Here is a 16,809-nt window from a genome sequence, read left to right on the forward strand (position 1 = left end):
GACTACGTTCACACTGCAGGTCTTAATGCTCAGATCGGATTTTTTGCCGAAATCCGATTTTTTTTTTTTTGTGCTGTTGTTCACACTGTCATTTAAATGCGACTGCCATCTGTCTCGTGTGAACGGTATACGGCCCTGAGGTGACCCGCATGCGCAGAAGAGGATGTGACGTCAGACGCAGCGTACTGTGTTGGCGAAAATAAAAATGGATGCGGCTCGTGATAGCATGTGCGTAGCGATGTACCAGTTAATGTGCAAATAAAGAAATAATAAGAATATCAAGAAGAAGGAGCGCACAAATATTGCTTATGTCCCTTTGTGGAGCAATGGCTGCTACCTCTGTACAGAGGAATGTGTGGGTGCGGAGTCGGAGCCAGGACTGGTGGGATTCCGTGAGGGGCTTCACGGACACAGAATTCATTAATAATTTCCAAGTGAGAAGGGAAACGTTTGAATGGATCACCATCTTTCCACTGACCACCTGAATCACCGTTGTCTGCCATTGTGATTACCCCCTTGCCTCCAGCAGTGCAGAATTGTGACGTCTGTCACATTTCAATGACATAAAAATCGCATGAAATACGACATGGCCGTTCAGACTGAAGTCGCGTTGCAAAACATCGGATATGTATCTGATTTAGGACCACATATGGAAGTGGCCTGGGCCTGATTTGAAAAAATCGGAGTTGTGCTGTTCACACTGTCATAAGGAAATCGGATATGGGTCACATTTGGGCAAAAAGATCGGATGTGGGCCACTTCGGCCAGCAGTGTGAACGTAGTCTAATTGTGTAATACTGTCACAACGTGATATTTTCTGAAACGGTTATACCATGAAAATTTCATACCGTTGCAACCCTCCCTACAACACAGTCATCGTACTCCATAGTAATTGTCAGAAATCATCAGCTTTCACTGGGGCATGCAACATCTTCATTTTAATCAGGTTCACAAAATCATTTGGTTGACACCCCATGGTCTCTTTTACAATAAGATTATAATCACATTCAGAAAGTCCCCCCCGCCTTCTGTGCCCTTTGCTTGCTCCCCAATAACCTAAACATGAAATGTTGGTGGTATTGTGATAAAAGCAGATTCACCTAAATGCAACTATCAGCCTCAGTACCTGTGCACATTTCTTTTCTACTGTTCATCCCACTCACTCCCCTTTTTCTTCTGCGTTCCACTCCTCTGCTGCCGATATGACTTCCTATCTCTTGCAGCCCTCATTTCCCCCTGGGCAGCCCCCTTCTGTTGTGTTTGCCACCCCAACGCCTCCACAAATGAACCCAACACCACAGTCCCGACAGGTAGGCCTGCCCACTGCTCACCAACTCCACAGCACACATACAGTGGCTGCATTTCAGGAGAAACTTAACTTCTTCCTTCGCATATCTGAGACAGTAGTTCTCAAGTATTTAGGAATGGTCAGCTGAACTGCACTTTTCTGGTGTAGAGATTCATCCTCTTCCACTCAAGTTACTGAATTAAGTTCTGTGGTGCTTTGTAAATATATTTGTTTTAATTCCCAAATCTCACTTTTGTTTGAGGAGTGACAAAGCAGTCAGGATGAAAAGTTGGAATAGAGAGTCAACGTTTTTTTTTTCTTCCTGGAGAAAAAAACCTGGAGATTTTCTTTTCTTTTCTGCAAGTTTGCTATAAATGCTGCTCAGTGTCACTATCTGAAATCTTCCCGGTGGAAAACGGTGCAAAGTCTCCTGAGTCCATCTGTGAAATTCTTTGAATGCTTGCATGTCTGTCTGCCTACTTCTCACCAGTTCTGCACCATTTTTAACTGTCAGTGTGTCAGCCTGTCCTTTGTACTCTGCCACACAAAGTATCCCAGTGTACAGCATGCCATGCATGCCATAAAACACACTGCCCTTATCTACACAATTTAGCTAAAGTGTTTTACTCCTTAGTGACTGCTGAATGAGTCCAAGCAGATCTAACTGCATTTGTTGTGAATTATTAGAGATTGACCAAAAAAAATAAGTTGCAAGCTGTCTTGTTGTTTTTTGTATTGATCAGGTTAAATGTTTTTTTTTTTTTTTGCTGTACTTAAAATAAGAGTTAACATATTATATGTTAATAAATTGGATGAGCAAATGCCAGTTTGAAAAAACAAACCAAGAGAAAGTAGTTAGTACAGAAAGTGGGCAGACTCTTATTGTATGACTGTCAGAAAGCAGCTTTCCACTGTTTTCTGCCTGACATGGCCTTTAACTGCAGTTGTGAAGGTGCAGAACTGAAAGGGGCCTGGTAGTGGGGAGTGAAGCATGGACTGTGTGCCTTCATCTTTAACCTCTGTCTGTCTGCCTCTCCTCCTTTAGTTTGCCCCAGCGCCCCGGCCAATACACCAACAGGTACTAACAGCACAACTAACATGAGAGGGGATGGCTGGTTGCGTTTCCTGTTTTGTAACACACTTTAGAAGCATTGAAGAAAATTGAAAGGTTCCACGCTGTGCTTGGACTAAAGGACTAGGTCCTGTGTGGACATCTGGGGGCTCTGAGACAGAGGGTACATACCAAGTCTCTTATAAGTGCAGTTGTTTCCTTTGCATCTCTTCCTTGTCTTAGTCCCGACCACATAAGATGCAAGGTAAACTTGGGGAGAGAGGACTCGAGTAAACATGTTATTAGCAACCTGAGACGTCCTTCATCTTGAAGCGTCCAGTCACCACCTGATTTCTGCTAAAGGGGCATCTCTATTCACAAAAACCCTCTGCAAAGGATGGTCTTGTGTGTATTCGGTCATGGCTCCTCCAGCAGCTTCGCTCCTCTGAGCCGATATGAGACTTGGAACGTCCTGGGACATTCACACCCGGAAGTATTAAAATCAGATAAATAGAAATATGAGTGTGCGAGTGTCCTATGTAAAGGTAAACCTGAAAACAGGTGTTTCACCAGCCTCCATTAAGATGTTATGAGAAAGTGATTGGTTTGATATAAAAACATCCACACATAGAAACGGGCTCACATTTAGGTGAATAATGCCCATCTTTCAGTTATGACTGCTGACTTTTAGTCTGCTTCTTATTCATGTGGTAGCTAGACCTAGTTTGTTGGGAGTCACTGTTCTGCCTGTTCACTGCATGCTGCTTGTTGATTCACTGCTTGGCTCAGAACAGAGTGTTCCCAGGCACATCGCTCTAACTGATTGTGGTGCTCTCTGTTTTTCAACCCTTCTCTTCCCACCCTCTTGTTGCTTCCATTTGATGTTTCTCTGTGTATGATCTGTGTTTGTGCTGCTGCTGAAGGGAAGCTTCAGGTCACTACAGGTAACTCAATTTCCTCTTTCTTCAGGTTTTCCCTCTCTTTTTTTTTCTCACCCTCTTGAGAAGTGCATATGTGTGTCTTAATATTTCAGTGTTGCGCTTTGTTAGCTTGGTGTCTTTTGGTTGCTATGGCGGTTAGCTCCCAGGCCAGCAGCAGAATGTCAATGAGGAGGCTCTGAATGAGCTAGCGTCAGCCACTTTATTTCTTCAGTCAGGCACGACCGATATGTTTCCAACTGGAGTCTGCACAAGCTTACTCCACTTGGTCTGTGGGGAGGGGGACTAATAATGTTAACTAATGGTAACTAATAAGTCCCATGTCTCTTTCTCTTGTACTCCTTTTTCCATCCCATCCATCTTCCCATGCTTTCCTGTCTTCTCTCTCTTGTCTTTTTCTTTGTCCTCCCAATCATTGTTCCTTCTCACCTTTGCTGTGTCACCACCGTCCTGCTCCTACTTGATTTACCCTCCTACCTCCTCTCTAGCCCTACTACACCAACAGAGCCAGCCTGCCTCCAAGCAGCGGGCCTCGGGGTGTCCCTCCCAGCAGCGCTCCTCGCCCTGTGACGCCCACCCACGTTTACCAGACAGGTCCTGGCTCCCAAATGATGATGATCCCTGGGCAACAGTTGCCCTTCCCCAGCTCGCCACAGGGACCCACCTACTTTATATCTGGGCAGGTAGGGGTCACAAACTGGGGTATTTCCACGAAGTGGCACTACCGGATTTTATGTTCAAACCAGATGGCATAAATAATTGAGCCAACATGGCTCGTCAGCAATACACAGCATGGACAATTTACCATGCTGTGTACTTGTTAGAACTGTAAAACCAAATTCCAAAATGATAAAAACAGAACATGTCTTATTTTCTTCCTCTTGTTGGAATTAATTCTATCAAATGTGTATCCATACCTTGTAATGAAGTACTCAAATTGCATGAAGCTATTTATAGTGAAGAGAAGGGAAAGGATGTTGTTATGCAGGTCTATTTTGCACTCATTTTTATATCTTTTATGATGGTGTCTAATGATTCTTTGTCTCTCCTGTCTTACTTTCCATGTTCCCTTCTATTTGTTTTAGTACCGATCAGCACCTTATGTGGCCACACCCCAGCAATACCCAGTCACAGCAGGCACGCCAGGCTTCTACCCAGGCACCAGCCCCGCTGAATATGGTACTTATGGTAAGAGGCTCTACCTGGGGCCTCACCTGAGCCACTCACACAGAAGCAAATACCTGACCAAGAACTTCCAAACTTAATCAGAGAGCAAAACAAATAAGAAACTTGTTCTTAACAAGAAATATATAGCCTAACTCTCTTTAATGTAATATAAGGGAAATGTTCAACAGAATATTTGTTCAACAAATTCAGCAGAGGGAAGATAGCATAGCAAGTTATCAAAGTTAATCTAATGTAAATCATCATAACCTAGGTAGTTTATTATGATTTTATCAAGTTTTTTTTTCTGTAGCTCTCATTTTTTCAGTTGCTTGTGACATTCCCAGTTACTTGTGACATTCCCAGTTGCTTGGGACATCTGGGCTTTGATCATCTGCTGCCCGGTTTTGGCCTATACCTAAGGATTTGTTTGGGAGCCTTCCTGTTTGTTTTATATTTGTCTTCATGTCATTATTTACAGAAAAGTACAGGTCTTCCTTTAATAAACCACAGACTTAGGATATTGCATTTATTTATTGTTATCTTCATCTCAAGTCAATCCCAGATGTCTACTCAGTGTATATGACACCCCTGGTTCACATGATAATAGACCATCTGGTTTAGGGTTTAGAGAGGGGAGTTAAACTCACTGTACCTGCTGAGAATCTGCATATTGTGCGCACACAGCTGTTCTGCCCCTTTTTTTTTTTTTTTTTTTTTTTCCTTGTCTGTTGTGCAATTGCATTCAGCAACCTCACAGGGAGAAACCAACAGAGATCAAACAACTTACGCATGACCTTAATCAACTGCATGAGACGTGCTGTATTGTCAGTGATGGGTGTGGCTGCATTCTGGACAATGATAGAGGTTATGTCAGCATAAATACATTGTGTTTTGATGATTACAAATTGATGTATTTAAGTGTGAGCATATGTTTCTATCATACACTCAAAGAATCTAGCTATCACAGATTTAGTTCATACCCATCTTTTTAAACTTTATTTATTCCAGTCATACTCTGTTGTCATGAACAGGAGATATGTCACCTCTCCCGTTGAATACAGTTGCACTACAGCATGTTTATGGATCTCATGTGTTGCTATGCCCTCTAGAGGTGGCTGAGTGTCATTACATCACAAAAACTAAATCCCTAAAACAAACTTGCTGACCCTCCACCAGCAGGTGTGTGAACTATAGTATGTGTTGTCTTTGTTCAAAGTGTAGCTCATCAGCAATGAATGAGCAGGCCTGAATACAGGACTCTAAAAATGCATTGATTCTTGTTAGGCTGTTTGTGTCATGAGCTTTTCACTTCACTATATAATATGTGTGTGGTATTTGCACAATATGTTCACTAAGCAATACAATTGTGGTGTTTTATTAATCTATAATTAGTTCACAGACTTAGTGTTGTTTTGCATAGTCAGACCTGTGTTCAAATTTTTAAAATAACTGTGACAATAGTAAAATGCTGCAAGCAACAACCGTAGATGTGCGCACAAGGGTGTAACTGGTTTATGTTCAACTTTTTCTGTCTGTAATGAACAGGTAATGTAGTAAGTATGGCATCAAGCTCGGTGTAATAAATCGAGCCTTGACTTGTTGGTAAAGCGTTTTAAATAAGTAAGGGGCTTGTGCTATGTGTGGCTGGCAGTCTCAGCTTAGCAGTGTGTTTTTATGTTAGATTTGACCCAAAACATGATGTGTGGATCCTCAAAGCATTTGGAAGTGGGCTGGTAGTGACAACATATTGAAAATACTTTGAGGAATAAATAGACCTCTGTGCTAATTTAGTTGTTTTCAGTTGTCAAGATATGTTATTCTCTTCATAACAACTGACTACTGCTGGTAAGAGAGAGCTATATGGCTGTGTATGTTGCTTATTTGTATAACTGTACAGGATAATTTGTTTGTATTGGAGGTTGTGTGTGACAGTCATTTTGCAAGTCGCATGTCGTGACTTCAAGTTGGCATATGACCCTAAATAACTGCTCGTGTGATGATGAGACGCTCAAACTCTGGTCTCTGATGTGCTGGACCACTATGTGCGGTGTTCAGAAGCATACTTTCAGCATACTACGACCTGGATGATTGAGAATTTGCATGGACAGAGGCAAGAAAGTAGTACACAAACACTATGTATCTGGAAATTAGGAGGCTTTTGTATTTATAACCAGCATTGCTCAAAGTTCTGGTAACTGCAAAGTAACAATCGCAGAATATCATTTTTTTTGTAGCCTCTCTGACCACTGAGTCCTTTTCTAGCAGCCAGGTGAAAATGCATACAGAACTGTTGACTGCCACCCCCCAACTCATCCCACATACATACACATAGCCCACCCTCTTTGTAATTGCTATAGAGTCCTTACCAGCATGGATCAGATCACTTATCCAGGGTGGAGAGAGAGAGAGAGAGAGAAGTCTTCAGTCACTCTTGGCGACACAACTGAACTGTTTAGTTTGCCAGCCAGTACACTCTGGAGGGGGGTGGGGTGAAAAAAGTGAAAGGCAGGGAGGATTCAGGAAGGTCAGAGGGAGGAGCAAAATGGATATGCTGGAAGAGGGGGGCTGAGCATTAAAAGAAGTCATTCTGACAGGGTACTTGTAGAGAGGACAAGAAGTCGTCTGAGAGGGGGTTTGAAGAGAAACCCCCTTTTCTTCTTCTGTCCATACGCGGTTTTGCATTCAGTATGGGCAATCGTGGGTCTCAAGAGCAGCAAGACACTGAGGGTAGGTGTTGTCTAAACAGTGCGTCTCTTTCCAGCTCCCTCTGCCATTGCTGTCTTAATCTCCGGCTCTTTGTTAGTCATATCTCAAGCCTATTATTTACAGTATTGGGACGCTGTCCAAGAAAAGTCTCACTCTACCTTCTGGTTTCCAGCATGCTCTTCTACTCCCTCTCTCTCTCTCCTTCTCTCCTCTGTCCATCTTCCCTCCCTTTCCCTCTTGTTCACTCTCTCCGCCAGCCGGTGTGGGTTTTTGACTATATTTAGGCTGTACTGCTCCTGATCAACAATGCAGACTCAGTAATGTGAGTTAGACTGAAATGCATGCAGAGGCACAGGGACTGAGAGGCAGAGCAGGAGCTAGCTACCGCTGGGCTGAAAGAGAACCTCTTCAATCCAAGGATTTTTTTTTTTTTAACCCTTGTCCTTTGAGAGTGGGCTAAAACTGGCTCTGAACTGTAGCGGAGGCCAGTTACAAGGCCAGGTAATGTCAGTGAATGGTTGACTGTCAAGTTATTGACCAGTAGGCTTATGGGAGTTCTCTGAGCTTGTGTAAACTTTTTTTTCTGCGGTCATGTTGTGAGCAGCTGTCTTGATTAATTGTGAATAATAAATTTCCATGGCCCTAAGAAATAAGAGATACCAGTGCCAGGCTGAGCAAAGGGGGAGACTGCTGTGTCATGGGCTGAAGGCCTACCTGTTGGGCCTTCCAGGCGCCATGTCTGCTTCTGTTAAATAGTTCATTCAGATATAACATGAAGGAAGATTTTAAGATGGCACAAAAGCATATAAAGAATAATGCAGATTTGAGGCAGTGATATGTATTCAAGGGCATTTCTACTTGGGTCTGGATCTAATAATTGAAAACAAGGTAATACTTGCAGCTTAAGATTTATTACGTTACTGCAGTGCTATTTAAATATTTAAACAAGCAATAAGAAGGGGGCCTAATGAAAATGAAGCTGTTGCAATTTTAGGTGTTTTTAGAAACATTTTTACAACCTGTTACTCAGACCTCATATAAACATGGGCTGCAGCATAGATCTGAAACAATTTATCAGTAGTCAGAAAATAAATCTGTTACTATTTTAATCATTAGTTGTTTCATCCAATTTCTGGGTCCTGTATTATGAGGATTTGATGATTGGCTATTGGTAAAATAGAACAAGAATTTTATAGACAAAATAACAAAGTCTGCAGGTTAGTAAAGGAAGTAATTGTTCTTTATCAAGTGGTCAAATTTGTTCAAATGAAGCAAGTGGAAAAATTCAGGCTATATCTGATATCTTTGTCTCACTCTTAGTCATTTATTTGTTTGTTCACCCATTAATCTTAACTTCATATCTTGATATTGCTGGTTATTTTTGGCAAAGAGTTGTGATACGAACCCTGTAATGCTGCAGTGATAGAGATTTTTAAAATTTGAATTTTCAAAGCTCTCTCTCTCTCAAGCTGTCTCTAATGTTCACATGAGTATTGTCAGGACTCAGACCTAGGCTTGGTTCATTTTGTAATCGAGGAATTATAGCAATTCAAGTGAGTTTACACGCAGCATCAGATAAATGCCTAAAATGTTTATAAAATGGATCCTGGCTCATCCTCAGCTGGCAGTGAGAAAACTTTAATTTTAAAGTGCAAATACATCATTGTAATAAAATAACTTTGCAGTTGAAACTACAGCCGTTGTGCTGAAAATCAGACCTCATTTTTGATCTGGCTTTTCTGTGTCAAATTAACCTAACATGACTTTGAATATTGGTATTTTATTGTGTAAACACAGCTTTTGTATGTGCTGCGTGTGCATCCTGTGTGTCTGTTTGCATCAGACAGTGCTTGTGCCTTGTGATAGCTACAGGATAAAGTCAGTATGTGTTGCTTTACGTTTTTCCCTCTATCTGATCCACAGCAGGGGCCTACTACCCCGCCCAGGCTCAGTTCACCCCTTCAGTGCAGGCGCCGCCTGTCATTATGAACCCTGCCCCCCAACAGCAGCAACCACCACCTCAGCCTCCCCAACACATCCCCACCAAACGGGAACGCAAACAGGTACAGTCAGTATTCCACAACATGAAGCATGTTGCACCTTATTTCCACACATTGGACTTGAGCTCCTCATGATTCCAGGACATAACATTTTATTAGTAGAATGAATCATTAGTGAACATAGGCTTTTTATATTGATAAACATGGTGGAACTGTTAATAGGAAAGTAACTGACTTAAAAGCACAGTTTACCTAAAATGGAAAAAGTTATCGGCCCAATTTGGACAGCAGCTGTTTATCAGGTTATCTGAATACATCATATGTGTCCTCATGAGAAAATGTCAGGAACAAACAGCTACTGTGAGATAAACTCAAGGTTCCTCTAAAATTTTTTAGACTCGTCTACGTAGATATCAGTACAGTATATCTTGCAAATCAAAAACAAAGTGTAATGCCTTTGGCTCTTGAATCATAGACAAAGCTTTGATTGTTGGTATATACTAGCCCGGGCTGAAAAGATTCATATGAGAATTGTGATTCATATTTTCTACTATCCTCAAATGTAAAAAATTTATTTTTGTAATTTAAATGTAACAAAAAAGGCAGAGTTCGTGATGTCATGGTGCAGCGCACTGACAGCGCACAGCATGCACTGTGCAGTTGTCTTGTAATATCAATTCATCTTCACACAAGAAAATAATTCAAATGCATTTTAAATTCTTGCCAATGAGCATTGAAAGATGAGGGTGGAGGTATGTGGGTGTAATTCGTAACATTAGCCCATCACCAGCAGACTAACTTCAGCAAAGCAGAACACTGCACTCGGGCATTAACTAATGAGAGCAGCTCAGCAACACACACTACAGCACTTTACAGAACTTCAGTCAACTCTGGTGGGACAAAGAACATACTTCATTTTTACCACTGACTGTATATAAAAGATGGACAAACCCACCATGATGTCATGATTTGGTTTTCTGAAGAACAGTTTTGAAGCTCCAGTTTGGCTTTTGCCATATTGGCAGTGCTTTACGCCGCCTGCTACTGCTAGTAGCTGGAGTTAGCTAGACAGAACCTATAGCGGGACCCTCCTGCCTATCACTTAAAGTAGCCCTGCCTTTAATTATTCATAAATATTAGTCTCAAAATAACTTAAACGGGCAAGTTGTTATATAAAAATGCGCCCCCTGTACAGTTGTCATGGAAGGAGGGTCAAAATGCTGGTAGTTTTCTGTGATCTCTGTGTAAAAGGGGCTAATGACCCTCATCAAAACCAGTTAGCTTAACTGTTGTATTTCATTTGCAACTCGGTGAACAAGAATCAGTGGCTTGAGACTGTGTGCTGAGTAAGAGCCAAAGTATTGTGACCTTCTTTCTTTATATTACTTTGAATCATTTTCAACCAAGAGTCAATTCTGAATTCAATTATGACACCAAAATCGAATTGAAATAATGAGTTTGCCCATAATATATACTGTATTTTGTGATAATGTAACAGCCTTATGTTTGCTGCAACTTGCATGATCATGTGACCATGCAAAAGCACTAATAAAATTAACATGGATATATGTTCAGATTTTCTTTTTAAAATGATGTAATACCGCAGCTTTTCAAAACCCATTATAGGTAACAGGTGTCTATGCTGTCAAATACTATAATATGGCAGCTTTCTTATTGAAAGATTATTCTTCCAGTCATTGTTAATGGTAATTGAATAGTGTATTTGCATGGGGTTTTCCTTCATTGCTCAATTCATCAGCTCTGTCAGTGTCTTAAAACTGGTTTTTGGCTAGTTTGGAGCTTTTGGCATAGTTTGTGTGGAGTTATGGTTCATTTTTGGCCTGAAGTTTGTTTTACTTCAGAGGCTAAAAGATGTTTGTCTTCATCTGATCAGTCTTAATTAAACTGCTGAAAGAAATATGATGACATTAATTGTAGTCTTTATTTCTATGTAGAATGCTTTATTTATTAAAGCTTAGTATAGTGTGAATCTCTGAATGTATTACCATAAAAAGGCTGCCAGTTTTCATTTCTGGGGCTTTTGCTGCAAGGGTTGCATGATGTCTTGGTCCCTTTTGCTGGAAAATTTGGCTGCTTATCAGTGACTGTGGTCATCTTAGGTGGACTTTGGCCTGTTTCTGTTGGCCCCAGCTGTGCTACAGCAGTGGTTCTAGGCCTGTGCATGTCACACACATCCTCGCAAAATGTAAAGCTCTCAAATTAAACTCAAGATGACAGATGTGAAGAACAGCAACACAAATCTGTTCGAGGGAAAGATGTTTGGGCTTCAGCCATAAAACTACTACTAGCTTGGTTGTTTGGAGTGATGCACTTATGAGAGAGCAGAGATTGTATTGTAAAGACAATGTTAATAGAAACAAGGCCCTAGTGCAGAGTGTTATCTTCCATTTACAGGGACTGTTTGTATGTAGCAGTGCAAGGCTTTTTTGGTATACAAAGGTGCAACACCTTTATTTAGTTGCATACAAGTTGTGGAAGTGAATAAGTGTGTGAACATTGTGGATTTTAAAATGATTATCCAAATGATCATCCACATCTACCCATTAAATAAATCCCTTTTGCACCTTGTGACATGCAATATCTGTAACCATGCAAATTGCCTAATTTTTCCTCCTTTCCTACTCTCTTGCTCACCCTGTGGCTGTTTCAAAGAGAAAATCCATAGGGGAAGGGGTAAAGGACGTGTCAGTACATAGCTTAGCTCCACGTGGCCACTGGTCTCCTCCCCCTCCTGAACCGGAAGGGCTAACCAACCAGCTTTCCTGTGCTGTTATGGCACCCCCTTCTCCTTCTCTGCCTCATCCTCCTTTACTTGTCTCCTCTGCTCTCAAAAGGAGTGAGCCTGAAAAAAGTCTGAACAGCTGCTTGAGTGTACAGGATGGCAGAGCAGAGACAAAATGAGGAACAGGGAGAGTTTCTTGTGCTAGCTGCAACTCATCTGATAATGATAAGTTTTCTTTTCCTGGAAACTCTCCTATTCCCCCCAGCCTACCCCTCCTTCACTCTCTGGCCCCTTTAACTGTCTGTTAGTCTCTGTGGGCGGGGGTGCACATTCCACTTTCATAGCTTTACAAGGCCAGTTGCTTTATCCTTTTTTCCCTCCCTGTTCTGTTCAGTGTATGAGAGAGGGAGAGAGTGAGTCAAGTTGCTATCTAGCTTACTCACAGTCAGGCCCAGCCCTGCTCTGCTGGCGCGTAGATCACCCTGTACGTGTGTGAGTTCACTTGAGGTAAAACTACGCTGGCTACATCCACCCACCATTCTACTTTGTGGGGTTTAAAGTCCAGCCCCAAGGCTGCTGGAACAGCTACTCCAGCTCCAGGATGAGAGGCCTGCTAGGCTTTGTAATGCTCCAGGAGAGGAGTCGCTGACACAGTGAACCACGTAAAGGTCAGTAGCAGTAATATTGTTCTGTAAGCTCACTTTTAACTTTTGCAGGCCAGTCCAGTGGCTGTGCGTCACTTTAATTAGAAGCGCCCTGTGTCATACCAGTTTACGACGGTTCTGGCGTCCAAAAGTATGTCTAGTGTGAGTGAGAGAAAGAGGTTTGCAAATGGAAAACACGTGTCTGTAATATATGAGCACTCCTTGTGAGTGATCAGTTTTGCACACAGCTTTGTCTGAGTGTTGTTTTGTGTGTACACAGGAAAGCCTTTGTATGTCAAGCCCGATTTTTCAGTGTCTTTGTGAATGTCTGTCATTTTCACAACTTTGATCAGTAGTAGTGGTGTTTAACAGTTTCAAGTTGGTTAACCTCATTCTCACTCAGTTGAACAGCATTACTGGTGACTAAGAGCCTGGAGCATGTTCATTTGTGCAGCAGAGGAATTTACATGGTGGTTAGTGTTTGGGTTTGGTGTGCCTCAGTGTTCAGAATGTGAGAAATGTAGCTTTCATTGACCAAGAGGCAGCTAGCAAGTCACAGCGAAAGCAAGGGTGCTGGTGACCGAGGGCTTTGCATTATTGAAGTTGTAGCTTTCATTTTACGTTAGTCTCCTCACCCTGAAAATGTTCTCCTTTTTTCTCTTTGCTCTTCTTCATTTGAAGCAGGAAAACAACCAGTTTTCTTTCTCAAGTGCTTTTGCTCCCCAGCTGATTTATTACCTCCCCACTCCCCTTTCTCTCATTTCTTGTTCCACCCAGTTGTTTTTGCACTCACAGCTTTTCTGCTTACTTGCCACCATAGATCATAATAAGAGATCCTAACCAAGGGGGTCGAGACATTACAGAAGAGATTATGTCAGGGGGCCGCAGTGGCTCTACCCCAACCCCACCACAGGTGAGCTACAGTACCATGATCCCAGCCAAACACAATCGATACACTGAACGTTTTAGCACACTGTTATATGCTTTGTTTTGTTTTTAGACACAGTTCTGTCAGGCATATTATAAAATTGAAGTTAAGTGAAATTACTGACAAATGCTTGCAGATGAGTTTGCAGTGAGTGTTATTGATTTACTAATACTCATAGATTCATTTTACAGAAAACAGATACAGTTAACTTGGGGTAGTGCAGTTCAACAAGATGCTTTTTGTGCACGTCAGCATCAAGTTTATTGCTTAGTGTTTATTTGGATTTCTAGTTGCTTACCATAGACATTATGACTGACAGCTACTTCACATATATTACCTGGCAACAACTATCCTTTTTGTGGTCCATAATCAAACATATATAGTCTTTATATTTCTTTTCTTCTTTTGTGTGTTCTCTTGATCTGCTTAAAATATGCTTAAAACAAGAATTTACTCACCTGTGCTGTCCATAAGTTATTACTTATAGGGAATGCTGTAGATTGCCAGCCCTCATGCATGTCTTACCCTACAACCTGTCAAAATCAAACTCCTCTGTGGTTTGCTTTTTAGAGTACTATATGTGTCACAGCTCATATAGCCAGCTTGGGACTAACATGAAACCAGTTTTTTCCCACCCCTCGTCAAGTGGAAAAAAATAGTGTCGTCCTCACTACATAGGTCATGCCACATATTCATTGTGTACATCTCCCAACAGACAGCCATATCTGGATCAAAAAGCACATCACTGGCCCAGGCCAACGGTGAGAGTGTCACAGCTGCTGCTACACCAGTGCTGGTTAGACCAGGTGAGTGCTACATGTACCTTGAGCCTTGAACACACAGTCAGTGTAGCTTCTCGGGCTGTACCGACTAATCTGATAAACATGATGCGTAAAATATAAAACAGAAGCAGAACTATTTATCTTTTTGATTGTCTTCATATTTAGCTGCCATTATTATTATTATTACTTGTTTTTTCCCCTTTTTAAATTGCTATATAGCTACCTGTACAGAACCAAAATTGTTGGGGACACATTGTCAGCAGTCTTGACATTTTTCTCCCTTTTGACCTTCTAGATGACAGAGGGAAACCTACACCTCTTCCTTTGTCAAAGTCCCCTGAACTTGCCAAGGGTGATCCCAGCCCCACAGAGTCTACCTCCTCTGACACAAACACTAAGCCCCCTCTATCAGAAGCAGAGGACACCCCTCACAACACTATTTTCTCCGTTGCACCAAGTGTCCCTGTTGCAGACGTGATGGATGCTCCCTCACCTCCAAGAGAACCCACTCCACTCCCTCAACTAGCTCCTGAGGTGCCTGCCTACCCTGCACCCTTCCCTGACCCTGTCCCCACCTCTGCTGCACAGGACAGTATAGAAAAGAAAGCTGCAGAGGCAAAAGAGGAGTTGCAGACAGTGATGGAGATTAAAGCAGAAGAGGCAGATGCCTCTTTGGATACACCTGTTGCTTCTACCTCCACCTCTAATGGTGTGACGGAGGTGGACTTGGAAAGCTTGTCAGTCATCTTGCCGGCCGGTCAACTGGAGGACCTGCTGGAGTCTCCCATTGCACAGCCCGAGGAGCTTCTCAATGGCCTGCCACTGCCAGCTCCCCAAGACCCTGAAGCCCCTGCCGCCAGCACAGCTGAGTGTGACGACAGCCCCATTGCTGAGCCCGACGAATCTCAGTCTGTCATACAGACCTCCACAGCTATCACACAGGCAGCGCCTGCACCGGTTGTCCAAGCCACACCTGCACCTGTTGACCAGCCTGCACCTGCATCCTCTGTTGAAGAGACTGGTGCTGAACTGGTCATTGAGACAGGAACCACCCAGCCTGAAGTACAAGACATGATTCCTCCAGTCACCCTGGATGTCAAGGAAGATACCCTAGTGCCCCAGTCCACTGCCAAGGAAGAGATGCCATCACCTGCAGAGACAGTTTCTATAGCTGACAGCACCACAGAGTTATTGCCCACTCCTCCCACTCCTGCAGCAGACAAGAGGGAGGACACCCCTTCTCCCCAGACAGTTGCCCTTGCCCTTGTAGAAACTACTATGCAAGGTCGGTCACCATTGTTAATTTTGGTACCTACATTTGATTTGGTTTCTCTTTTAATTTTGGCAACAGTGCATGTTAGGTTCAGTACAATTTTAGTCTTTTGTTTTATTATTTTTTGTCTTGTTTTTGTAGCTGCTGTGTCTGTGCCAAAGAAAAAGAGGAAGATGAAGGATCTGAACAAAAAGGAGGCAGGAGACCTCCTGGATGCCTTTAAAGAGGTGTGTGCAGTTGTAAATTTATTTACATGCTTTTCTTGTTTCAATGAGTTCACAGTACAGCTGGGTATCGTTTGGGTTTTTTCTGATACAAGTGCTAAAAGGATACCGTATTTTCTGCACCATAAGGTGCACCGAATTATAAGGCGCAGTCTCAATTACGGGGTCTATTTCTGTACTTAACCCATACATAAGGCGCACCGTATTATAATGCGCATGCTAAAACGTAACAGAAGCAAAACAGTGAGTTTAGTTGAACTTTATTCTACTATTTAACAATACACTCACATTATTTTTTAATCAATCTTCTCCCACAAATCCACTTCCGAACCATAGATTCATTGATTTTGAATTCTTTCGCAGCTGCTCTATTCCCATTTACAACCGCGTAACTGATAGCCTGTAGTTTGAATTGTGCCTCGTAAGCATGTCTCTTCACTGGTGCCATTTTCGGGGGTCCTTAGACCAGTTTAGACTGGTTTATCGCTGCCAGCGTACGTAGTGTACGTATTACGTCCCTGTGTCAGCGGGCAATGGTCCGACATTCAATCATTAGGTGCGCCTTATAGTGCGGAAAATACGGTAATTATAAAATGGTGCCGGTGCCTAAACAATACCAGATCTGATACTTTAAAAAAGCATAAAACCAAATTGCATGATTTGAAGGGCAAGGCTATTTGGCCAATTTCATACATTTTTGGAGGACAAAAAGGCCCCTTGTCTGAGCACTAAGGCTGAGACAAATTACATGATATGTATGTATATAAAGCCTGAGCAGTAATGTTACAAACTGGAGTAAAGTGCAGAATTTGATTTGATTAATAAATCATGTGCTTTCAAGCATGTAAAGACAGTTGATATGTCAACACACATAATTTTACACATATCCAGCAAATTCTAATCCAATATCAATTTGCTTATACCTAGTACATGCTTGAATGGAGTAGGAAGAAGTCAGACTTATCCAGTCCTACCCCATGACATCATCTTACCATCATTGGTTTGCAAGCAGTATCTCTACATAAATAATTCTCTTCTACACCACACAAGTAATATACTAAAAAA

The 16,809-nt window shown here is 42.1% G+C and overlaps 1 protein-coding gene across 1 annotated transcript in view; it reads left to right on the forward strand.

The window, feature by feature from the left end:
• Window positions 1-1,191: 1,191 nt before the first annotated feature.
• LOC109951590 (eukaryotic translation initiation factor 4 gamma 1) overlaps window positions 1,192-16,809 on the forward strand; it is a 32,089-nt gene continuing 16,471 nt past the window's right edge. Inside the window, exons 1-10 of the mRNA XM_020586183.1 lie at window positions 1,192-1,310; window positions 2,334-2,366; window positions 3,263-3,283; window positions 3,766-3,960; window positions 4,363-4,465; window positions 9,074-9,213; window positions 13,358-13,450; window positions 14,181-14,271; window positions 14,543-15,532; window positions 15,662-15,919. Of these exons, the coding sequence (XP_020441839.1) occupies window positions 1,203-1,310; window positions 2,334-2,366; window positions 3,263-3,283; window positions 3,766-3,960; window positions 4,363-4,465; window positions 9,074-9,213; window positions 13,358-13,450; window positions 14,181-14,271; window positions 14,543-15,532; window positions 15,662-15,919 (2,032 nt within the window). The 5' untranslated portion in view covers window positions 1,192-1,202. The remainder of the gene's footprint in view (window positions 1,311-2,333; window positions 2,367-3,262; window positions 3,284-3,765; window positions 3,961-4,362; window positions 4,466-9,073; window positions 9,214-13,357; window positions 13,451-14,180; window positions 14,272-14,542; window positions 15,533-15,661; window positions 15,920-16,809) is intronic.

The sequence above is a fragment of the Monopterus albus genome, unplaced genomic scaffold, assembly GCF_001952655.1.
Source record: "Monopterus albus unplaced genomic scaffold, M_albus_1.0 scaffold8.1, whole genome shotgun sequence".
Taxonomy (NCBI): domain Eukaryota; kingdom Metazoa; phylum Chordata; class Actinopteri; order Synbranchiformes; family Synbranchidae; genus Monopterus; species Monopterus albus.